Consider the following 25,307-nt stretch of genomic DNA (forward strand, 5'->3'; position numbering starts at 1 on the left):
AGATTTCAAAGTGCTTGATAAACCTGACAGTCTTACTCTAGAGCAAATGGTTATTCTAAAGCCCTTCAAGCAAAGTCTTATGAAATCCCTATGTATCTCCATTGCATATAGAGGTTAAAAAAATAAAACGTCACCGTGAGTCCTCTGTACGCCAAGACGTGGAAGCCAGGAGCCTTGGACTTCACACTAATATCTTCCCAAGTCACTGAAGCAGTCCTATACAAATTATTTTTAAAGACCGATTCTTAATTAAAGGCAAAAATTATATCAGTGAAACAACCCCTCCCATGGTGCTAGTTTAAAGGAACACTTATTTCTTGACTGAAAGTCAGCAATTATTTTAGTGAAATTTGAGATGTTCTCTGATCCTTCTGGTCTGGAGCAGAGGCCTTAGCTCCTATCACTGGTTTCATGTGCTAGTGGGACTTTGATTTGGTTGGCTTTCTTGTTCTTCCCTTCTTACAGCAGCACCTGCGGCAGCAGAACATGCAGCACTTCACAGAAATGAAGAGGGAGAGGAGCACCACGGCGAGGAGGAAGGCGATGACATCTAGGGAGTGGTACTGGATCCAGTTCAGGTCGTGAGCAGCAGGTCGCAGGTGTGGGGCCCCTTTGTGTCTCATTACAAACTCGACCCAGTGCACGGCCAGGTCCAAGGGGTGGATGGGTCTGTCAAGGTGAAGGTCTGAGAGACGCTTGATGTTCTCTTTGTACCTGTCAAGAAAAGATGTTGGGTGTTTTCAATGACTTGTGCTTCTGAGACTGAGTCCCCAGAAAAAAAGAGATGCACTGGCAGTTGTCTGATGGTCCACTGGGGGCTTCTCTGGTGGTGTTTCCCCCCTCCACTACCCCATGAGAAGGATAATGGCAAAGTTATGGGCCCAGAAAAGCGCCGTTTTCAATGACAAAGGAGAAAAGGTAAAATAACTAGAAAAGCTTAGTTTGAGCTGCCAGCAAAATCTCTAGGGTGAAGGATGAAGGCATCTGGCTGAAATGTGAGACTGGGTGTAGACAAGCTGTCCAGCTGAAGAACAAGATGCATTATCAGTAGTAGTAGTAGTATTGCTATAAGAATGATGGTTAGGAAACTGGCAATAAGGTGCTGTTTTTCAGAAACATGATGGGGAAAAGGATGCCAAGGACTGAGAAGCCCTAGTGACAACAGCGAGTGAGAGCGGGGAAAAGGAGCGTGGATGGCTTAAAGCTCCCCTTTGCTGTGATGCCTTGGGCATGTTGACTGCAATACTGTGATAGCTAGCATTGTTCCCTGTACCGCCTCAGTGTACCTACACATATTTCTCCTGCTCTGTACTGGAATTGTCCAGCCTTACTGAGACAGGCAGCAGCTGACTGTGCTCCTACAGCTCCTTATGAGCACTAGCAGGGGGGAAAATGACTGAGAAAACTGGTCTGTAAAATAAATGAGTGATAATAGCTATGTTTAGTAAACCCTGCCAGCTGGAAGGCAATGCTTCCTGATGCAGTACAGCCTCTGGACTGTACCAAGGCACTGCCACTTGCCTCCTTTCTCCTACTGCTCTGCAGACAGCATCTCTGGGCAACCCTCATGCAAAGAAAATCATCCAGGCAACTGAGCCTTTCAACCTTTTCAGGCTCCCCACTGATTCATGTCACCACTGTTTTGGGGAACAAAAGCAGTTTGCCACATCTGCCTTCACTGATTGCCTTTTCTACCACCTCGTGTCGAAGCCCTCTACATCACTGCCTGGTAAGTTTGGCTTTAAGCAGGTGACAGGGCTTTTTGTCACCTTGATTTCTTCCATTGCACTTATACTCCAACCTCTCTGATACCTGCATCCTCTCATATGAGCCAGTTCTTGTCACCTAATTATTATAATCCCAGGCAGTGAGGACGGTGCTGTTACAGGGACAGGATGAGGTTAACCCAGGGCAAGCATCAGCTTCTCAATGATGTAACATTGATATAAGAAAGCATATAAGAACAGAGTAGTATTCTGTTAAACTGGAAGCTAGAGTGCTGGCATTACACAACAGGAGAAGGAGAAAGGCTGTGCTTCCATTACTGACTTTTTATCATTAATAACTGCTTTCAGGGCAGTGGATATGTCCTGTGAAGTCATCTCAAGTATATTCAGCGTCAGTCCTGCTCCCCGTGACTCGACTCGCTTGGCGTTGTCCATCTGGTCTCCAAATAATGGCATTAGTACCATTGGCACTGCATTGCATATGCCCTCATAAACACCATGTGAGCCTCCATGGGTAATAAAGGCACGAGTCTTAGGGTGAGCTGTGGAGGAAAGAAAGACTTGCTTAGCTTTTTGATTTGTTAAGTCACAGTAACACATCCTAGGGGAACAACTTGCACAAAAATGGTACTGGTAGGTATAAATCAAGAACTTTGGGCTGTCATGTGCATCATTACTTATGGACAGACCTAGGGCTGCAGAGAAGAGGACATTACAAGGGACTGAAGGAACCTTGGGTTGTAGACCTCTGTCTTGGTTTGGGTAATCTCTGGAAAGCGTTGGAAAATCCTCCAAAGCTTCTCAGACTTTAGGATGAAGTCAGAGGTTAAAGAGGATGTTACCATTGCTTACTTGTTTACCATGTCTTCCATCTGCTGGTTTTGCAGATCTCCAACAGCTGAGTCCTATTGTCTAACGACCAAATGCACTCCTGGCAATAGCATGTACAATTTTACCACTTGAAAAGCCCGATGACCTGTCTGGAAATGTTCACTTGGGGACCTTAAATTTTCTTTTCAGTCCAGTAGACAAAAACATGACAAAAACCCATGGCTGGGTGTTGAGACCAGCTACGCAGAGATAAAGACCTTCATTTTTGACAGTAAGGGTAGTCAAGTGTTGGAACACCTTTCCAAACTGTTGTTTCACAATTTGGCAATTTTGAGGTTGCAGTCAGGTAAGCTTCTAAAAGACAAGCTCTGGTTCAAACAGCAAAGGCTGTAAGGAATTCCTGTGACCCACAGTGATACAGGGAGTCAGCAGAGATGATGCTAATGGGGCCTTGTAACAGCATTATCAGATTAAAAGAAACACTGGTATCACTTAAGATATGTCAGACCTACCTAGAAGATCATTCTGTGGCAGCCATTTGACGAGCTTTACGTTCTTCGGCAGGTTGGGGGGCACCTCTCCTGTGTATCGCCACAAAACCTTTCAAGAGAAGTAAACACAATGTCAGTTCTCAGCATCTGGCCTCTTGCTGCTCCCCAGTGGGTTTGAAAAGCACAGCTAAAACGATCTGTGGTGCACAAAACCTGTTTTGTCATGCAGAGCAGCTGGGTGGTAGTTTCTTCTGGCATCAGGGAGCAGGAGAAAGAAGGGAGGAACAAGCACACTGAAAGCTGAAGGTAACTATGTGCTGTATTTGAAAATAGTATTGAATCGCTGTGCTGGAAGGGGGAGAGGGAAACCGTACCGTTTGAGGGACCGATCCCAAGGCATCCGCGATTTCTGTGGCTTTCTTCATAGGAATCTCAGAGACCATGGAGCCCAGCGAGAAGACAACGATGCCATGTTCTCCAGAGGCATTCACAATATCTTCAAATTCCTGCCAACACAAAGCATATCCTTAGTCAAAGTCCTTTCCATGTCATACGCTGTAATTTCTGTCACGTTCCCACAAAACTATCTGGAAAGGCAATAAAATGAACAGTCAACACAGCTAAAATTATGATCAGGAAAATTAGTTATCTATATGAAAATGAGTCCTAGGAAAAAAAAATGGGCACAGGTGGATGAACAAAGTTATGGAGGTGTGTGAGTGTTTGCAGAATTGAAGCCCAAACTGAGAGTGAGTATGGACATGAGAAAAAATTTACTTTAAAACAGTCATGTAGCAAAGCCTGCCTGCTCACAGACATTGGTTTCTGTGCAACAAAAAAGATGCTGCACCAATTAAGGAGATCAATTAATCATCATACTTTTCCTGGCAACCAATCCCCAGGTGAAAAAATTGTGGTTTATTTTCACATTTATTGCAAGTCAGATGCTCTGGATTTAGAGTGGATGCTCTTCTTTTCAGACCGTGCAGCTGCAAGAGAGAATTAAGATTTTGAAAAGTGTTCTGACAGCAGATAGCTCTAACTTCTCATATCTGGATTTATTGGGTCTGCTTTGAGTATGATAATATTGAACTGCTGCCAGGTTTTTTATCTGTTTTGTTTGATTTAAATAAAAGAAGGACTAGGAGATCTGTCACTGGAATCCAAGAACAAAAGGATTCTGATGAAGCATAAAAACAGCCGAAGGCTGGAGCAAAAATCCTGTGCCATAGAAAAATATATGGTAAAGCCAGGGAAGGAAAGACAAAACTGGAGGGAATTTTTGCAGGCATCAGAGTTAAATGAGTGGAATAAAATGAACTACATGTTCCTGTAAGTCTGGCAATTAAAATGTTATCTCTAGTGTCTGAGGGGATAACTGAGACTGACCCTCTCAGTTTATGCTCTGTTACATATTTTTGTGGCTGACCAGGGTGCTGTGGCCCTTTGCTTAAGAGTGGATCCCAAATAGAAGGAGCCATCAAAGGCTTGGTGATAGCTGCGCCCTGAACAGCAGACCTGATGCTCTCCTGGGGGCAAGCAAGGTGAAATGTAACTCTAATTTCAGGGCTTGATTCTGTCTTACCAGATTTCTGTGAAGACACACTCTCTGTTAAGGCATCATCAATGTCTGGTTGGGAACTTGGGGCTCAGTTCTGTATAAGCTCACAGACATCTGGGAGCTGCAAAATCCTCCCCAAACTACAAATGTGCTTTTGGTACAGTCCTCTTTGGCCAGTTGTTGACTTGCTTCATGCAGTTCCTGATGCAGTGGAACAGATATGGCTATTTCAGGGCGTATTTAGCCCTATTTATTTTCTGTGGGACCAGTCACATCAGTTTTACTCTGTTCTTTAAATGTTTTTGTGTGCCAAGGTCCGACTTTATTCTCAGAAGCACCACTACCGTTCTGAAACTTTTTGCAGCCCTGCTTTGGGAATAGGTGAGTTATTTTACTAAAGTCTCTTTAACCAGCATCTGCTTGTATCAGTGGGTACTGCATGTGACTTTTACAAATGGGACCTGCAATGGGCACTCACTGAAAAATAAGAGAAAGCACTAAGAGCTGGGAGGATTTCTTAGTGGAAAGCAGCAGATATCCCATATTTGGGAAGTTTGGTATAGTTCAAGCTAAGCATTTCAGTCCAGATCTGCGACAGGGTATTTTATGCAAAAGGTCTCTTGCTGCTTCACTGGGGTGGGGGCGGTGGGGGGTAGGGATTTCGTGCAGTCTCTGAAATTCCTGCAGAAATGGTCCTCTGCTCAAGGGCAGAGGACTAGGATGATTTGGCCTGCTGCATTAGCCTAGCTAACACCAAGTCTTGTAAGGGCAGAGGACTAGGATGATTTGGCCTGCTGCATTAGCCTAGCTAACACCAAGTCTTGTAAGGGCAGAGGACTAGGATGATTTGGCCTGCTGCATTAGCCTAGCTAACACCAAGTCTTATAAGGGCAGAGGACTAGGATGATTTGGCCTGCTGCATTAGCCTAGCTAACACCAAGTCTTGTAAACAGGTATAGAAAACAAAATTACTGGAAACAGGCAGCCAGAAAATACTGGGGGAAAACCTGGAAAAACACAGCTTTTTGTGCATGATTGTTTGGGAATCTGGAGGCCTCTCACAAAATAACTTACTCCTCGTTGCATAAGGGATGCAGAGGTGCAAAGTGCTTTCCCAGCCACTTCCACCTCGCGCTTTCTCCCGTTACTATTTGTTACTGCCGGGAGCTCCACCTCCTGGTGAGAGCAAACAAGTGCAGCCATAGCTAAACTAGGGGAAAAAAGGTAAAACTAACCTGTGATAATGCTTTTTCATGAGTGCAGCTTATGCCTCCGATCAAGACCATATTAGGCATCAGGGGCCTGGGGTACTCAAACACAAAGTCGTATTTCATGAGCCAAATAGATGCGTGGCTGAACAGCTCAAGCACTGTTGCCTCTCGTTGGAGGAATTCTTTGATCAAACGATCATACGGTGAATAAATCAAGCTGCAAGCCAGGGAGCTGCTCAGGCTAGCTATGAGATTGCCCGCGCGCTGGAGGAACGCCATGCGGTCCGTGTAGCGAGTGAAGAACCTGGGAACATAAGAAGGAGGATTTGGACAGAGGGTAGCGTGGAAGTCTAGGCTGCACGGCAGTCCCCGTAAGAGGTACACAGAAGGTAGGGAGAGATGCTCGGCCACTATCTGTCCACATGGAAAAAATGGATCTATAAAGACAGCATCAAATTTGCTTTCTTCAAGGTATTCAATCAGCTCTTTGTTAGACAGGAGACGTTTGCAGGAATCAAAGAACATGGTTGTAATATTTGCCATTCTTGAGAATTTTTCCAAGAAGGGTTGAGGTGTGAAACTCCTATAGCCCAGCTTTTTAAATTCTGCCTCCACATACTCCTTGGTGTAAGGCACAGAGTACGTTTTCATGGTATAATGCACTGATGAACCTATCCGCAAATTTATCTCTGGCGCAACCACCACGATTTCATGTCCCCTCTGTCTGAGCCGCTCCACAACCGGTCGCATGCTGAGCCAGTGGCTGCCATCAATAGGTACAACCAAAAGCTTTGCACCTTCAGAAAAGGTCCACAGGAGCAGGAAAAACACAACCCAGGACGGAAGAGAATTAAATCCTGGATTTGAAGAAGCCATTTTCCTTGTGCTGTCAGTAAAGTTTTAAACGGCCGCAAAACTATTGCAGGGGACGAGGAGTGAATCGTGGGGTACTTTGCACTTTAATCTTAACTAAGGTAAGTGCTTAATTTTTAACAGGCTGTATGTTTGTGGGCAAAAGTGAGGGTAATTTTTAACTGTGGGTGAAGGTTGGGTTTATCATCTGTGCATGCGGTGAAGGCTTTAAGCAACTGGGCACTGCAAGGTAAAGTTGAATGCTTGAATTAGCATTAGAGGATTCAAATGCTCAAGGGAGAAGTGTCAAGCGATTGGCAGAGTGTCGCACTGAAAGGCTGAATAGTCATGAATGGGAGGTAACACCTGACCAAGCAATCACTGTCTTATTAACACCCAGTTAATGATAAACTCCCTGCCTTGAGTCTGCTCAGCTGACTGGACACAAAACTCAGAACAAAAGTCTGACCTTTGGGTTGCCTTGCGCTCTCAGAGCCTAAACAAGAAGCAATGATTGACAGAGCTTTGATATACACTGGGTTGACATGGTTTATCTTCAGATTTCTTTCCATATCGTAGCAGTTATCAAAGTGAAAGCCCTGAGTCTACAGCAGTAAATGTGATGCAAGCTTAGCAATAACTTCTGCTGTTGCAACATCACCATGGTCCAAAAAACAGAATAAACAACCGGCATCTGCATTATTTGCACAGCCCACTAGGGAGATTTAAACAAGCTAGGGAAGGAGGGTAGATAGTTACAATCCTGAAAGCTTCTTTTTCCAATCGTCCTCTTATGCTATCTTACACTGCTTCTTACACAAATTCAGAGCTCCCTCTACCACCTTTGGTTGCATACCCTGCTAGGTTTTGGGGTATTCATACACATTATCAATCTCTGTGGCACAGTAGAAGTGCCTGGGTATATCCTCAGAGTTAATTCCACAGTTCCATTTTTCATCCAATCAAGTCTCCTGGAATTAATCAATATTCCACAACTGCGAGGGATATTAAATCATATGACCTAGAATTATTTTGTCATTTACCTAGTTATAGCTTAAGTGCCATGATTGTCTAATACTACGGCGATATGCTTACAACAAGCTAAGCTATACCTAGGCAGCTACAGAGTTTACACAACTTCACCTAAGCTTTCCCGGAGAGAAACCCTTCAGCTGCTTGCAGTGCAACATCTATCAGAGCCTGAGATTCCCACTCCCAAATCTTGCCATCCTGGTATTCAATCACATATTGCCTCAAACACAAATACTATTACAGGAAGCACTTAAAAAGGCAAATAAATAATTGCTAATAAATGCTGTAATACCCTCAACATAAACAATGTCAAACCTTTGATAATGGCTTCTTCTGCTCACAGTTGATGCCTCCAACATAGACCATATTTGGCATTATTGGGCGCGGATACTCAAAAACAAAGTCATATCTCATCAGCCAAATGGATGCTTTGCTAAACAGTTCCAGTACTGTTACTTCTCTGTGAAGAAACTCAGAAGCTAAGTTCTCATATTTTAAATAAAACAGATAGCAAAGCAAATGCTCTGAAACCCCAACCAGGAGGTTCTTCACACGCTCCGTAAATGTCATGTGATCTGAACTGGACGTGAAAATCCTCGGCACATAAGAAAAAGGACTGGGACACTGCGTGGCTTTGTAGTCTAAGGAACATGGAAGACCACGCATGAAGTACACTGAAGGGAGAGAAAGATATTCAGCAATAATTGGTCCACAGGGCAACACAGGATCCATCATAATGGCATCAAATTTGCTGTCCTGGAGGTACTTCATTATTTCTTCATCATATAAGAGATGCCGACAAGTGGAAGAGAACATGCTGGTCAGTTCTGATATATTGCTGAGTAAAATTGTAAATTTTTCTAGAAAGGGAGTGTTATCAAAAGCATTTTCACCAATGGAATGGTAGTATCTATCCACAAACTCCTGTGTGTAAGGCACAGAGTATGTTTTGATGGTGAAAGATTGTGAGTTTTTCATGAGCAAACTGGCTTCAGGAATCACCGCAATGATTTCGTGCCCCCTCTCCCAGAGTTTCTCCAGAACCACACGCATGCTCAGCCAGTGACTTCCATCCTGAGGCACAACCAAGAGCTTCCCACCTTCTGCTGAGCTCCAGAAAGAAAGAAAAAGAACAAGCCCAGTGTATATCTGATACCTCCACATAACTGCCATGGGGCTTTCGGCAGGAAAAGAAATAAACTGTTCCTTCTTACTTCTTCCAAGCAGCATATGAAAGCAAAAAAAATAGTTGCACCTCATTTATAACTTGATGGTCTTTAATCTTTACCTCTGTAAAATGTTTACTATGACAGGTTGTTGGAGTTCAAAGATCACATTATAAACAGTGACAAAAGCATTGATTGATAAGAGTGCTATCAAGGGATCTAAAGCAGGAAGCATTTCCATGCATTTAAGTTATCTTAAATGATTCAGAACAATTAGCAAGGTCTTTGAGTAGCAGAGGTAGCAGTTGTTTGTAGAGGGATTTTTCCAGGTCAAGGTAGTTTCAAGTGAGTCACTGTGCATTTGACTGTCCTGTGCCAGATTAAAGTCAGGAGTACTGCTTCCCAACTTTCATGGCCACTGAGCTTTCTCCAGAGAGCTTACAATACAAGAAGTGTGTTGCCCTATTGACATGAAAGACCTAAACCTCCAACTTACTCTCTTACACCTTTGCTCAGAAAGGTGCCTGGAGTTCATACATGATGTTCTACAGAGTCAGCAGGAGCTGGCACGCCAAGCAGTGGTGTCACCAAAGTTTGGGTAACATATTAACCAAACACCTTTTTATATAAACAATGATGCAGCAGAATATGCAGTTCTTGCTCAAGAGGAGCCATAAGAGTTCATAAGTGAGTGTCTTGAGGCCAAACATTTTTGAAAGTTCTTAATAATAGCTGCTTTTCAAAAGAAGTTAATAAGGCTTGGCTGTGGTATGAGCCAAGAGAAGTCCACACTTGTGTCCTGTGCTTACCAGAAGAAGGGGAGAACAGAGTTTCTGAGCTGCTTCTGCATGTGCTATGATAAGATTTTTAAGGCAAACCCAAAACCATGTTGGAAGTCCTGTTCTCTATGACACTCGATCACAGCCTACAGCTACTCAATGCGGAGTAACAATGATGATAGAGCCAAACTTTTCTGGGTAGCAGTAAATACTATAATAAGGGCCACAAGTGGCAGTTTGAGAGATTTGGACTGAACATTTGGGAAAAGCTTTTTACCTCTGAGTTTTTGCAAGTTTGCCTGTATAACTGCATGGCTGACCTGATCTGATGTGGAAGATGATAGTCCCACTCCAAGGACTTGTTTAGATATCCAAATCAGGTTGATTTGAATGGGATTTAAGTGCCTCATTATTATTGAGAATCTGGGTTGAAGCTGCAGCAAATGATGCAATGGATATGCAATGGTTACATGGGTGAATGAAATAGGCGCCTATAAACAAAGCAATGTCCTTAGATAGGGAGAACACGCAAAGGCACATGAAAACTTTCAAGATAAACTTAGAAAAGCAGATGTCTGCAGTTTGTACTTAAAAGAAGCACCTGACCAAGCAGATCTCATTTGCCATTAAGCCATATTTCATGGAAAGGGAAAAGGTGGATGCCAAAAATTTGCAAGTTTACAAAAGCAAAACAAGATATAGGAAAGCACAATTGCTGGCTGGAGAAGAGAGACTCTTTTAAACCCCTAACCAAGCACACCTGATCGGAGAGAGCTCTGAACGGTTTCTTCATGCTGTGCAGCAGCCTGGAAGAGTTGGCTTGGAGCAGGTAAGAATGATGGGAAATCTGGTTCATGAAATGTCTACCTTTGCCAAAGGTATCTGGGTGTGATAAGCGCATTCCAAGGCTAATACTAAATGTGTCTAAAAAGTTTATTTTGATAAGAGGTTCTCCATGTGGCATGTTAAGAAAAGTGATTCTCATGAGCCATTCTCTAGAAAGCAAGAAGTAACGTCTAAGGAAAATGCATTAAAGAGGAAGGAATTTCAGACATCAATACAGTCCCATTCTGCAGCCTGTTTAAGCAAAACTTTCTCTCTAGCTGACAGTGAGGTGATATTAAAAGACCAAAAACTAAAAGGAGGTGGACAGAAAGTATTCTCGTATGCCAAAGAGTTAGCTGCAGTACCTATGTGTGCACTTTCACTGTTTGGCGATACAGGAAAAGATCTCACATAACAAGGGGATGCAGCATTACATATGCCCTAAGGTGGCAGCATACACTCAGGTAGTTAACCCGGAGTTGCAGACTTACTGTTACTCTAACAAGCTAATGTATAACAAGCCCTCAAATATCATATTTGATATACAGTCATTTCCATGTAGTCTTCTGCTAACATTTCAGCCAAACGTGCATTTTCTGTGTAATGCTAATATATAATGCTATAAAACAACACTACAGAGGTTAAAAAAAACCCTTTAAGGCTAATGGCATGTTCACAAGAGATTAAACATTGTGTCGCTGGATTTTGAGCAACATGCAAACACCTTTTCACGTGTATATGAGTCCAGAGACTGAAGTCCACAAGTTCAGCCCATTCCAAAGGCAAGGGTGAGAACAGATTATCTATCAGGAGAAAGTAAAGCTAAAGTACAGAGTGGAGTGCCAAGGTTGTATGCTGGAAATGGTACAGCGAGTATCTCCAGTTAGGGAAGCCCATGATTACCTCTTTTGTAAGTCATAAATCCTGGCAGTCAGAATGTATCTCTTATTAACCACCCAAATCCTTTTTCAATTCATAGGTTTTGTCTAAAAAAAAGACCAAAATCTTCTGGTGTTGAGAGGCAGATTTTTTTTTTTGCATGCATGGTGTAAAAAAGTACTGCCTTTTGTTTGCTTTAAGCTTGCTGTCACCTCATTTCAGTGTTTGTAATACATCAGGTATTGGGAGGAACGGCTTATCAGTTCTCCTTTCACCTTTGCTACACTTTTCAGGATTTTATAGACCTCTGTCACACATCCTCTGCCATAGTTCTTTTCATAGGTTTAGCTAGGCAGTTTATTCCATTTCTGCTTTTCTAGACTGAGTGCCAAGTTTGAATCCTCTTAAAAATGCTTCATTTTTACAGTGTAAGATTCAGCTTTTTCTGAAAAATAAACCCTATTTCAATGTTTTGCAAAGTCAATATGTGAAAAACTTACTTAACAGGAACAGTTATCTCTAAGAAGATATGATGTTACTCTGCAAACCACAAAATATATTTGAATGCATATTAAAAAAAATCTGAAATAAATACAACATTCATTTTATAAGAATAAATAACCTAAGTTACACTTTATTTTTATGATGCTAGTTGAAACTTTAAATAAGGAGCATCAGTGGTCTGCGATATGCAGAAAGAATGCCAGAAGCTGGAGAAATGGGCCAACAGCAACCTCATGAAGGTCAGCAAAGCCAAAAGCAAAGCTCTGCTGCTGGGATGGGATAACTCCATGCCACAGGACAGGCTGGACAGACAGCAGCTCTGCAGAAAACGACTCAGGGTTCTTGTGGACAAGAAGTTAAATATGAGTCAGCAGTGTGCCCTTGCAGCCATGGAGGCAACAGCATCCTGGGCTATACGAGTAAGAGTGCAGGCAGCAGGTTGCGAGAGGTGATCCTTCTCCTCCGTTCAGCACTTGAGAGACATCTGAAGACATGTACCCAGTTTGGGGCTCTCCAGTACAAGAAAGACATTGATGTGCTAGAGCAAGTCCAGCAAAAGCTAGGAAGATGGTTAGAAGCTGGGGACGATGACACAGAAGAAGAGGCTGAGAAAGATGAACTTGCTCAGGAATCAGAAGAGAAGGCTAAGGAGATCTTATTGCTGTCTTCAACTCCCTTATCAGGAGGGCATAAAGAAGACAAAGCCACACTCTTCACAGAGATTCACAGTGACAGGACAAGAAGTGACAGACACAAGCTGCAACATGGAAAGTTCAAATTGGATACAATAATAAATTGGATATTATAAAGTGTTTTCACTATAAGGGTCATAGGAGATATTAAAAACTTGACAAGGCATAGAATGGAACAACCTGAACTAACTGGACCTGCTTTGACTAGGAGGTTGGCTGAGAGGCCTGCAAATGACCTTCCAACCTATTCAAAACAATAGAGAATCCTTCTTTAAAGAAAAAAAAAGACAGGAACGTAGAGGAACTCAGCAACGACAAGGTGGACCACAGGATGAGTGAAGGCCTCCTCAAATGAAAGTCTGCCTTGCACCACATCAACAGCCCTGAGTGAAGAGGCACTGAGCAACCTGCTCTAATGTCAAAGCTGGCTTTGAGCAAAGGCACATGACCAGTGAGGAGTTCCCCAGAGCTAATTCTATATACAACACTTTCGCCATCTTTATACTGTGATATTCAGATGCCTTCACTGAAATAAGTACTGGCACCTGTTTGCAAAGAAAAAGCAGTTTGAAATCCTTCTACTATCACCCAGAGATGGAGACCTTTCTAACAAAACCTGTGTGTTATAGTTTTTCAGAGTATATAAAAGCCTGCAAGATTGACAAGAAAAAACAGAGTATGACCCACCTGTGTTAGCTTCTTGTGAGCACAGTTTACTCCACTAACCATAATCATGTTGGGCATCAATGGTCTTGGATAGTGTAAAACGAAGTCTAGCTTGATGAGCCAAATGGAAGCCTGGCGTAAGAGATCTGTCACAGTCACGTCCCGCTGGAGGAACTCAGAAGCCAGTTTTGCATATGGTTGAAAGAAAAAATCACAGAGAAAATAATGTGGGATCCCAAATAGTAGATTCTTCACCCGCTGGAGAAAGTTCATGTGGTCTGTAAGGTCTGTGAATACCCTGGGGACATAAGAAGGGGGATTGGGACACTGAGTGGCTTCAAATTCTAAACCACATGGCATTTGCTGCAAAAAAAACACAGAAGGGACTGAAAGATGCTCAGCCAGGATCTGCCCGCACGGTAGCATTGGATCTGTAAAGACAACATCAAACTTGCTTTCCTCAAGATATCTGACAAGCTCTTTGTTGTACAGTAAGTGTGTACAGGTAGACAGGAACATGGCAGAAGTTATTTTTGACCGTTGATAAATTCTAACAATTCTTTCCAGAAAAGATCCTTCTTCAAATACATCCTGTGAAAATGCTTGGAAATTTCCATCCAGCTCTTCCTGTGTGAAAGGGACTGGGTACATTTTCATAACAAAATTCTTTGTTGGCTTTATGTGTAAATTTATCTCAGGTGCAACGACGACTATTTCATGTCCTTTCTGCCTGAGACTGTCCAACACTTCCCGCATGCTGAGCCAATGACTCCCATCCACTGGTACCACCAGCAGCTTCCCACCAGCAGCCAAACTGAGCACAGACAGGAGCAGAACCAGCATCACCATGACTTGCGGATGAGCACTAAGCACCAGGGCCATTTCTGCAGAAATCTGGTGAGTGCTGCCCAGAAAGAAAGCCACTGGCGGCACTGAAGCAATAGCACGAGCTCCGCGCTTTTATGCAATCTGTCTGCAACATGACTTTTGATCCTTGGAGGTATTTGCTGTGTGGTAAAGGTATGATCATTCATTTGATAAAAGGGTGGATAACAAGCCATAGAGTTCAGGAATCTACCTGGGAGGGTGGTAAATGTGGTGGATGCACGAGATAAGCCCCATCTGTTTCTACTAGAAAAGCTTTGGCCGCTCTACTGCCTTTGAGCGGGATCTGCCAAGCCACCATAGCGCCTTCAGGCTCACTGAGATTGACTTTGTTCTCACATAGCCATCACCAAGCTGAAATCTTCTGAGGCCTGCCTGTAAACAGAGACGGTGCTGCTTAGCGTGAGAGTCCACAACCTGCCATATTCCTGCTGATTTCACCTTTGGAAATAACCTTGTGAAGGAGCAGACAAATTCATTGACAAAGAAAGAAGTGGTAAGGCAGCAAGGGTGCCCCAGGACAGAAGCCTGCTGCCAGGCAGCCCTTCAGACTTGCCCACTGCTCATCCATCACTCACTAAGGATAAAGAGAATACCAAGCTACTCAACGCTACCCAAAATGGCTTCAAATATGCATAATGAAAAAGGTATCAACTGAGCATAATGTGTAAGTGAAAAGCTACAGCTGCCTACACAGAAAATTGAAAGTGAGGAAGAAAGTGAGAGAAAAATAATTTCTTTCACAAGTATTTGCCTAACTCCCCCCAAACGGGAACTTGATTCCTATCTGCAACACAAAATTCCACCCTTGTGAACACAGAAGTCTATCAGAGCAAGAATTAAAAACAGACCATGACCCACCTGTGTTAGCTTCTTGTGAGCACAGTTTAGTCCTCCAACAAAAATTATGTTGGGCATCAAAGGTCTTGGATACTCTAACACAAAATCTAACCGCATGATCCAAACAGAACCCTGGCGTAAGAGATCCGGCACAGTCACGTCCCGCTGGAGGAACTCAGAAGCCAGTTTTGCATATGGTTGAAAGACAAAATTACAGAGTAAATAATGTGGGATCTGAAAGATTAGATTCTTCACTCGCTGGAGAAAGCTCATGTGGTCTGTAAGGTTTGTGAGTACCCTGGGGACATAAGAAGGGGGACTGGGACATTCAGTGCCTTCAAAATCTAAACCACATGGTACTCCTCGCAAAAAGAACACAGAAGGGACTGAAAGATGCTCAGCCAGGATCTGCCCGCAGGGTAGTACAGGGTCTGTAAGGACAGTGTCAAACTTGCTGTCTTCAAGATATCTGACAAGCTCTTTGTTGTGCAGTAAGAGTGCACAGCTGGAGACTGCAAAATCACTGAATCTTTTCATACTTTGGTATTGTTTAAGAAATCTTTCCAGAAAAGATCCTCCTTCAATTGCAGCTTCTATAAATTCTTGGTAAATTTCATTCAACTCTTTCTGTGTGACAGAGATCGGGTACATTTTCATAACAAAATTCTTTGTTGGCTTTATATATAGGTTTGTCTCAGGTGCAACGACGACTATTTCATGTCCTTTCTGCCTGAGACCATCCAACACTTCCCGCATGCTGAGCCAATGGCTTCCATCCACTGGTACCACCAGCAGCTTCCCACCAGCAGCCAAACTGAGCACAGACAGGAGCAGAACCAGCATTGCTGTGACTTGCAGATGAGCACTAAGCATCAGGACCATTTCTGCAGAAATCTGGTGAGTGCTGCCGAGAAAGAAAGCCACTGGCAGCACTGAAGCAACAGCTCTGTGCTTTTAAGCAATCTGTGCTACAGCATGGCTTTTGATCCTTGGAGGTATTTGCTGTGTGGTAAATGTATAATCACTGATTTGATAAAAGGCTGCATAATAAGCATTTAATTCCAGTCAAGTCCACAGGCTAGTGGGGTGTGGTGGACGCACCAGATAACACCCATCTGTTTCTATTAAAGGAACAGTTAAAGAGTGTCCTAGGAAGGAGGCAGGGGTGGTTCTAGGTGGGACTGCACTTTCTATAGCTTCCACCTGGCTGAACCTTTTGCAAGTGTAGAGGATGTGTGACTTCCCCATCACCATTCAGCCTAGCAGAGGCTGTTCCTTTCCCCCTGGGCAAGACCTGTCCCATCTCTTTCTCTCTTTAAAGACTCATCTCTAGGAGGCCTATGGCCCCATAGCAGATGTGGAAGAACTGTTTAAGATGATGTTTGAGAAGACTGGTGAAGATGTATGATGCTAGGTTTGTCTGCAGGACACATCACCCACATTAAGCAGTGCTTCCAGTGTCTGAGACTTGTCTCAGGGGATGGAGGGGCTGGCTTTGTGAGCTCGGAGTGACACCAGATGGTTCAATTTAGCAACGGTTTAGCAAGAGTAGGCCTCAGAGTAGGCTCTAAAGGCCTGCTCTGTGTTACCTTTACACAGAACAAACTTTCCTGTCAATAATTTTCCTTTCAGCTAGAATAATAACAATAGGTTCTGAAGCAAACTACATGTTTTGTAGATAAAGTTTGTTTGTGGGATTGATAACAAGGTTCTAGTAAATAATGATTCATGCTGTTTACACTTAGTCTTAGAAAAACAAAGGTCTCTGCTAATTATATAAGGCCAAAAGACAAAACAAAACTGTAAAGAACAACTTTGTGATGACTAAATTAACTTGATTCATAAACTCTTGTGTCAGAGGAGAGATAAGTTCAAAACGATATCTTCTTCTTGGGAACACATGTACTTGTAAACAAGAAGGCCTCGACCACGCTTGCGCACAAGCACGATTAAAGGGGAATTGCGACCACCAGCGACCCCCAGAGACCACCCAAGAGCCCTTCCCCAATTTAGTACGCATGTGTAAAGACATTACGTAATGCATTACATAATGTGTTATGTATAAGTTGTTTTTTTAATTGGGTGGGGTTTTCCCTTGGAATTGTATATAAGGGGCAAGTTTTTGTTCTTAGACGTGCATGCTAGGAGGAGAGATCCCCCATGCACCCAGCGCTGCAATAAACCAATGTCAGCTTTCTAAACTATCATTTGGTTTGGAGAGTTTTCTTGGTTACCATTTTCCGGTAACAGGAGGATAGAGCAGAGATGTATGAACACTCTTTGATGGGGACTTTCTACAAAAGAATTCAGGGCCTCATTCTGGCTTCTCTGTTGTCACTGGTAAATCTTGCATGGTTTCTAGCAGCGGTGGAGTTGCGTGAATGCTCAGGTGGCAAATTACACCGTGCATGAGGATGTCTGTAAGATGCCACAGCCACCTCCACCACTTGGAGATGGATACAATAGCCACACAGGCTTGGTGACCTTACCCCGTAGCACACAAGTCCTAAATAATATGACTGAAGAGAAAGCCAGGGCACCAAAAAAAAAATAGCACAACTCTCCAGGCTCTCCTACTGAGCAGCAGAGGAGGCTCTCCAGTAAGAACTGTGTGCATTGCTATCTTCTATGTTAGAGGCACTCAAAGCACATGCCACATCTGAAAGGTTAGCATTGTCAACAAGGCTGCATCCATCCCCTCAGTGCTAGTCATGCTGTGCTGGACATGTCAAAGCAGACCTGCTCCATGACTTCATTCATTAGGACTGGGTTTTTGAGCCTGGAAAAAGCCTCTAGGATTTTCTGGGCTGTCCCATGGGAGCTGCTCATAAGACAAATCCAGCACTTTGTCCTACTGTCCACAAATTCTGACAATCGCTTTGGCTGGTGGATACAATGTCCCATCACAGGCCTTCATTAGAAGAGCCTAGAGTTTCTTTTCAACTGAGCATACTTAATAAACTAAAAGCCACAGCTGCCTACACAGAAAATGGAAAGTGAGGAAGAAAGTGAGAGAAAAATAATTTCTTTCACAAGTATTTGCCTAACTCCCCCCAAACGGGAACTTGATTCCTATCTGCAACACAAAATTCCACCCTTGTGAACACAGAAGTCTACCAGAGCAAGAATTAAAAACAGACCATGACCCACCTGTGTTAGCTTCTTGTGAGCACAGTTTACTCCTCCAATTACAATGATATTGGGCATCAAAGGTCTTGGATAATCTAACGCAAAATCTAACCGCATGAGCTAAATGGAAGCCTGGCGTAAAAGATCCGGCACAGTCACGTCCCGCTGGAGGAACTCAGAAGCCAGTTTTGCATATGGTTGAAAGACAAAATGACAGAGAAAATAATGTGGGATCTCAAAGATTAGGTTCTTCACCCGCTGGAGAAAGCTCATGTGGTCTGTAAGGTCTGTGAATACCCTGGGGACATAAGAAGGGGGACTGGGACACTGAGTGGCTTCAACACGGAAGGGACTGAAAGGTGCTCGGCTAGTATTTGCCCGCAGGGTATTACAGGATCCGTAAGGACAGTGTCAAACTTGCTTTCCTCAAGATATCTGACAAGCTCTTTGTTGTGCAGTAAGTGTGCACAGGTAGAGAGAGCCATGGCAGAGATGCTTTTCAGTCTCTGGTATACTTTAAGAAATCTTTCCAGAAAAGAGCCTTCTTCAAATACATCCCGTGAAAAAGAATGGATACTTCCATCCACCTCTTCCTTTGTGAAGGGTATTGGATACATTTTCATAATATAATTCTCTGATGGTTTTATATGTATGTTTATTTCAGGTGCAATGACGACTATTTCATGTCCCTTCTGCTTCAGACCATCCAACACTTCCCGCATGCTGAGCCAACGACTCCCGTCCACTGGTACCACCAGCAGCTTCCCACCAGCAGCCACACTGAACACGGACAGGAGCAGAACCAGAACCAGTGTCACCGTGACTTGCGGATGAGCACTAAGCACCGGGGCCCATTTCTGCAGAAATCTAGTGAGTGCTGCCCAGAACAAACATCCCCAGCTCCAGGCTTTTAAGCAATCTGTGCTGTGGGTCTTAGAGTGATCTTTGGACTTGTTTGCTGTGTGGTAAATCTATAATCATGGGCATGGCAAAGATGGAATAAGAGGTGTTAAAGTTCAGCTAATTTGGCAGATAGTAATCTGAGCAGCAGCTAGACTGGGAAACATCCATCTCTTTGTATTGGAGGAACACCGGGATTTAAGGAAATGAGGGAATCTTCAACAAGTGGTCTGCTCAAAAGTGCTGATTAACAGATAGTTAATTTTCCAAACAAGAATTTTGAGTATAAGAAAATTCCTCCCCTCCTACCAGTCCAAATCATTTTCTATTTGTAAAAGATTAGAAAAATATTACTGCTTCACATGGTCTGGTCTCTTTATCAGTTTTATATCTTTACACTGTAATGAAAATGGAAAATGGGCTGACACAGTTCATTTCCCTGAAAGGCCTCTTTTTGCAAGGATGAAGTAGGGGCTGGAAGGAGGAAGGACGAGGGCATGTTTTTTTGCGGAACGTATTTAAAACTGGATTAGCAACTCAGAAATACCATTTTGGATCAGTCTGGGAAGAGCATGCCCCAGGGCTATGAAAGCAAACAACCCTAATGCATAGACAGGATTTGCAGACAATCAGCCCTGATTATGAAAATTATTGCACAGAAGTCATTTCGACCATACAGTAATTTACTATGGAGGTTGCTACTATGCACCAGAAGTTTTTTAAGTACATTGACGGAACTACTGCAACTCTAGGTACACCCTTTGTAGGGAAACTTTTCAGAAGGCAGCGTAAGCTGTTGCAGATGGCTCAGTGCTGGCTAGCAGCTACGAAAACCTCCAACAGTAAGGAATCCATGTGGTGAGAGGATAAGCCTAGACTGACACAGCAACCAGAAGATTACCTGCCAACTGACACATTATGACACTTTCTAAATTAGGAAAGGGTGGTTCTATTAACCAAAAAGATTAATTGTTTTTAAAAATCAATTGGAACAGTAAAACAAATAGTTTCAGGTAATAATACTGATCTGGCAAACATAAGCATCAGACCTGCCTGCTAAGATGGGAATCACCCTTACTGGTGCCTGTGCACCTTGTTATCAAGAATGCAGTGATAAACTACTTCTACCTAGCCCAAAGAAAGCAATTGTATTAGTAAAAATGCTTAGATCCTGCTAATGCTATAGACGAGTACCTGCAAGACTGGGAGAGAATTAAAATCAACCTAGTTTTTAACCTATTTTCTTTGTCTTTAGAGTATACCTTACTGCACGTATAAATCCCACAAACGCATGTACACAATTATATACACACAGAGCATTTGCAAACAGCCTTTTCCCTTCAAACCTTAACATATTTTATCAAGGAAATCACTGACCTGAGATAATGGCTTTTTCTTTCCACAGTTTATACCTCCAATGAAAACTATGTTGGGCATCACTGGCATGGGATACTCAAAAACAAAATCCATTCTTTTAAGCCAAATGGATCCATGGCTTAAGAGCTCCTTCATTGTTACTGGTCTGTGCAGAACAGCCGAGGCCAGAAGTTCAAATGGCAAATAGGCAAAATTGCAAAGAAAGGATTCTGATAATTTCAGAAATAAGTTTTCCATGCGCTGGATAAATGTCATGTGGTCTGAGTTGTCTGTAAATGTTCTCGGGACATAGGAAGGGGGGTCTGGACACTGGGTAGCCTGCAAATCAAAACTGCAGGGGAGTCCCCGTAAAAAGAAAACAGATGGGATAGAGAGATGTAGAGCCAGGATTTGTCCACATGGTACAACAGGATCCGTGAGAAGAGCATCAAATTTACTCCCTTCAAGATATTGCATCAGATCCTTATTGTGCAGTAAACTGGTACAGGAGGAGACATACAGACCAGAGATGACTTGAACTTTTTCATAAAGCGCAGTAATTCTTTGAAGAAAAGGTCTTCTCTCAAAAAGATCATTCGCAAATGAATGCATGCTTGCTCCCAGTTCTTCCCTTGTTAAAGGCACTGGATACGTTTTCAGAGTGTAATATTCAGATGTCTTCACATTCAAGTTTACCTCTGGTGCGACAACGACAATTTCGTGCTCTTTCTGGCTGAGGGCCGCCAGCACTGAGCGCATGCTGAGCCAGTGACTCCCATCCATTGGCACCACCAACAGCTTCCCACCATCGGCCAAGTAAAACAGAGACAGGAAAACCAAAACCCCTGCAGAAACTAAGTAACTGTATTTACTTATGTGAGCCATGTTCCTAGAAACCTAAAGTCTGTTCATCTGCCCTGATCTGACAGATTTTAAGTAGATCCACAGCCCCCTGCCAGATTCTCACATTCCCCCTTAATGATCCAGCTTTTCCAGCAAAACCAGTCACCCCTAAGCATTCAAGGCATTGATGAATCATTTAAGGAACGTGATAAATCAGTTTGAATTCGGCAGAACTGGGCTTGGTATCTGAGGTTCCCTTGGAATGGGTCCTTTCTGATTGATTCCCTGTGCTGATTGATGTTAGATTGAAAAGAAAATCAGACTTTGCAAAAGCAAAATCCCAAGTTTGTGAATAGTGCTGGCACTTGGAAGTAACTGGGCTTGCTGAAAGCAGGTGTTAAAATGCTTTATTGCTTTCCTTCTTTTCTATCTTTCTTTTTAATAAGCATTTTACAGCTGTTCTGAAATGCTTGTCGAGTTTATGTTTAAAATTATAAAATTATGCCACTATACAGCATGATATCTGTGCAAATCCTAAGGAGGAGGCTCTGTGATTTACAAACAGCTCAGCACTGGGGCCAGGTACAAATTTATTACAACAAGCAACACTGCAGCAGAGGCTTGCATCAGAGAAGGAAAACCACAGAATCCGTGCTGTCAGTCACAACACTTCTCATCCTGACGTCTCTATGCCTCTTTCGATCATTTTCTTCTTCCAGGAGCAACAGGGAGCAATAGGAAGGAAAAGCCACTCCGTTCCCCTTGTACTTAATTAAATACAGGAAAGCCTGGACAGAAGTAGCCAGTAACAGCCCTCTTGTTTCAGGCCGGGAATTGATTTTAAATGGTAAGAGGTGGTATTGTTATTTCAGATGAAAAATTAAAAGTAAGATACCATGTCTGAGCAGTTAACAAGTACTTGTGATAAACTTGTCAACCTGCAGGATTATATTTTGCCATTAGATGTGACAGTGTGATGCAGAGGAGTAGTTGGAAGACAACAAGAAATCAGGATTGAAGAATCGGTACTTCTGCAATAAATATTGCTGCTGGACTATGATCTTTAGCCCCTGAGCAAGATGAGAGCGAGAGTGAGCTTTGTCTTCAGAGGACAGTCTGATTTTAAACTGGAGCTGCCACATGGCCTTGCCTGCAGGCAGGATTCCTCTCCTTGCTTTCCCAGAAGATCTGCCTGGGTTTGTCCCTGAGGAGCCATTAAGCTGCTCTGATGGACAGAACAGATAGGAAAAAGCACTACCCTGACAAAAGTAGCCATGTAGGGGGTTGATGGCAATTTGAAAGAGACTTTTGTGAAAACGCAAGATATGAACACTAGCAGCTTAGGAGAAATAAACAGTATTTTCAATGAGCAGCATCAAGTGAAGTACTGGGAGGAGGAAAGCAAAGCCTGAGGGCAGTTAAGGTTGGCTCTGGGGAAGATGTGCCAGGCTTGTGAAATGCAAATCTCTTTGGTTGTGAAGCTTCACTCGTTCATGTTCACAAAGGCCTATGAATTTGGGGCAAGAGTAAGAGAGGTGATAGGCAGGAGGAATCCCTTCCCGAAGACTCCGGGAAGGCTGGCAAGTGAAAAACGTTCAAGGGAAGAACAGAGTGTTTATTTTTAAGTAACGTTCACAAAGGATAAAACTTTATCCTTTCTAGGAAACAATGTGATTTATTCATGAAACGGCTGGATGACACTAACTACAGATTCATCATCTGCTGAGGAGAGGTGTCTCCTCCTATATCTCCTTTTCCACTTAACCTCTGGCTTCATATGAGGCTGTTCTACTTACAGCACAAGCAAGCAAGAATATACATCACATGCAGCAACAAGCTAACATACATCATGAGCACCAACAAGCTAACACACATCACATGCCTGCCTTTACTGCGTACTTTTTAGACCACAGATGCAACCACCTGTCAACATTTCCCTATCCAAAGTGGACGTCTCCTAAAAACGCAGGTGAGAATTCAGCTGTGTAGTTTTCGTGATGGGATCTGTTGTTAGACCAAAACCTTCACCACAAAGTATTAGCCTTCGACTGAAACACAAGACTGCTGTTACAGAAAAGAGCACATGATGCTGTTGCACATAACCCAGTGAGTTATTTTTCTGACTGGATAAGCAGCTAATGCTCTTCAAGAAATAGTCTACTGCCTCAAAGAATTTTTGGAAGAGCTGTTATAATTCACCTGCCCTTTTTGCATTAATTTCTGGGCAAGATGGTGTTTGTGTACCTGACTTCAGCTGGAATTAAACACAGCATGTGATCCCCTCACCAAACAAAATCCTTGTGCTGGGCAGACCCAAAGAAAAGAGGTGGAATCACATCTCGTTCTCCGGGTCTGTTTCTCATGCGGATTGGCTATACAGAAAGTATTAACCTAAATTATGTCTTTAGGTAAGAAATATCCATATCAAACACACTGAAACCTCACTCAGATCATGCAGGTGTATGACTGACAGAACTTTTCCCTTGTTACACCTTTCCCAGCCAGTCACTGACCTGAGATAATGGTTTCTTCTGTCCGCAGTTTATGCCTCCAATGAAAATCATATTGGGCATTACAGGCATGGGATACTCAAAGACAAAGTCAAGTCTCTTCAGCCAAATGGATCCATGACTTAAAAGCTGTGTAAGTGTCATTGGCTTTTGGAGAAAGTCCGAGGCCAGGCTTTCAAATGGTGAAAAGATGATACTGCAGGTGAAAGTCTCTGAAATGCTAATCAGGAAGTTCTTCACTCTCTGAGGGAAAGTCATATGATCTGTATTGAGTGAGAGTATTCGTGGGACATAGGACGGTGGGTCCGGACTCTGAGCAGCGTGAATGTCTAGTGCGCACGGGACGCTCCGCAAGAAGAAAACAGTAGGGATAGAAAAGTGCAAAGCAATTATCTGTCCACAGGGTGTCAGAGGATCTGTAAAGATGGCATCAAATTTACTTTCTTCGATGTATTTCATCATCTCTTTGTTGTACAGTAAGGAACGGCAGGAAGCTTGAAATATGGCAGAGGTCTGTCGGAAATGATCCCAAGTATTCAAAAATCTGGTCAGGAAAGGCTCTTCGCTAAAACAGCTTGCACTAAATGAGCGTATATGTTCTTCAATGTCTTCCTTTTTGAAAGGTACAGGATACGTTTTCAATTCATATATCCCTGAGGAATCTATCAGCATTTTGCTGTCTGGTGCGATAACAACTATTTCATGCCCTCTCTTGCTCAGCTCAGCCAGCACTTCCTTCATACTGAGCCAGTGGCTGCCCTCCACCGGGATCACCAGCAGCTTCCCGGCAGCGGCAGGGCTCAGGCAGCACAAGAAGAGGAGCAGCACTGCCACCAGCATGTTGAGAGTCCAACGGACAGGAACCCATGCACAAGAGAGGCTGGGGTGGTTCGCAAGCTTTTGTAGCTATGCTCCGCCTACACAAACACATCACTAGGCAATGATTTCAAATAATGCCTCTGCCCTTTTGACTTGCCTCATATGTCAGGTATTCACATGTTTGCACCCAATGGGAGTCACGCTAGGTGTGTAATGATTATAAAAGGCTGAGGTGAGGTTTGTACTTCAAAAGCGGGTTTGCATGAGCACGAGAAAGGTGTGTTTCCTATTATACACTTCACTCTCCTAAGCTGTGACTGCAGCTCGGTGCCTCAGCCGCCTTCTTCCCACAGCAAGACCACAGCCTCACAACACCTCTTACCATGAGCAACCCAGCAATCTTTACTGACTTTTACTGCCAGCATGCTCTAAGGTACATGAGAATCCATGAAGGAAATGCATCTGCAGAGTGGATGGACAGAAACACTGCTGGGATTACCCCACACGGTAGTACTGGGTCTATGGAGAGTACACCAAAATTACTTTTTTCCATCTAGTGCTGGAGTTCTCTGTGTCTCTGCCCCTCTGAAGGCTGTCAGAGTTTTCACAGAGTGTAGTGACTTGGTACTTTTTTTATAAGTACTTTCTTTTCTAATGAAGCTGAGGCAAGTTGTACAGTGAAACCTAACTTATAGTGAAGATAAATATGATAAATCAATGTTAAAGTACCTGGGTTTTGTTTTTTGCTTTTTTTAAAAAAAAAACAAAACCAGATTGTACAACTGAGAAAAATGAATTATTTTTTCATT

The 25,307-nt window shown here is 43.1% G+C and overlaps 1 protein-coding gene and 2 pseudogenes across 1 annotated transcript; all 3 read right to left on the reverse strand.

Moving 5' to 3' along the window:
• Positions 1-416: 416 nt before the first annotated feature.
• LOC137667469 (UDP-glucuronosyltransferase 1A1-like) lies at positions 417-14,098 on the reverse strand. Its single transcript, XM_068408233.1, has 6 exons — positions 13,668-14,098; positions 8,021-8,456; positions 3,424-3,555; positions 3,071-3,158; positions 2,050-2,269; positions 417-714 (listed from the first exon to the last, which is right to left on the reverse strand). Exons 1-6 carry the CDS (start codon positions 14,096-14,098, stop codon positions 417-419), a joined length of 1,605 nt encoding a protein of 534 aa, XP_068264334.1.
• A 3,886-nt stretch (positions 14,099-17,984) lies between these two features.
• LOC137667379 (UDP-glucuronosyltransferase 1A1-like) lies at positions 17,985-24,519 on the reverse strand (annotated as a pseudogene).
• On the reverse strand, positions 20,318-21,211 carry LOC137667305 (UDP-glucuronosyltransferase 1A1 pseudogene; annotated as a pseudogene).
• Positions 24,520-25,307: the final 788 nt, after the last annotated feature.

Source organism: Nyctibius grandis, chromosome 9 (genome assembly GCF_013368605.1).
Source record: "Nyctibius grandis isolate bNycGra1 chromosome 9, bNycGra1.pri, whole genome shotgun sequence".
NCBI lineage: Eukaryota > Metazoa > Chordata > Aves > Nyctibiiformes > Nyctibiidae > Nyctibius > Nyctibius grandis.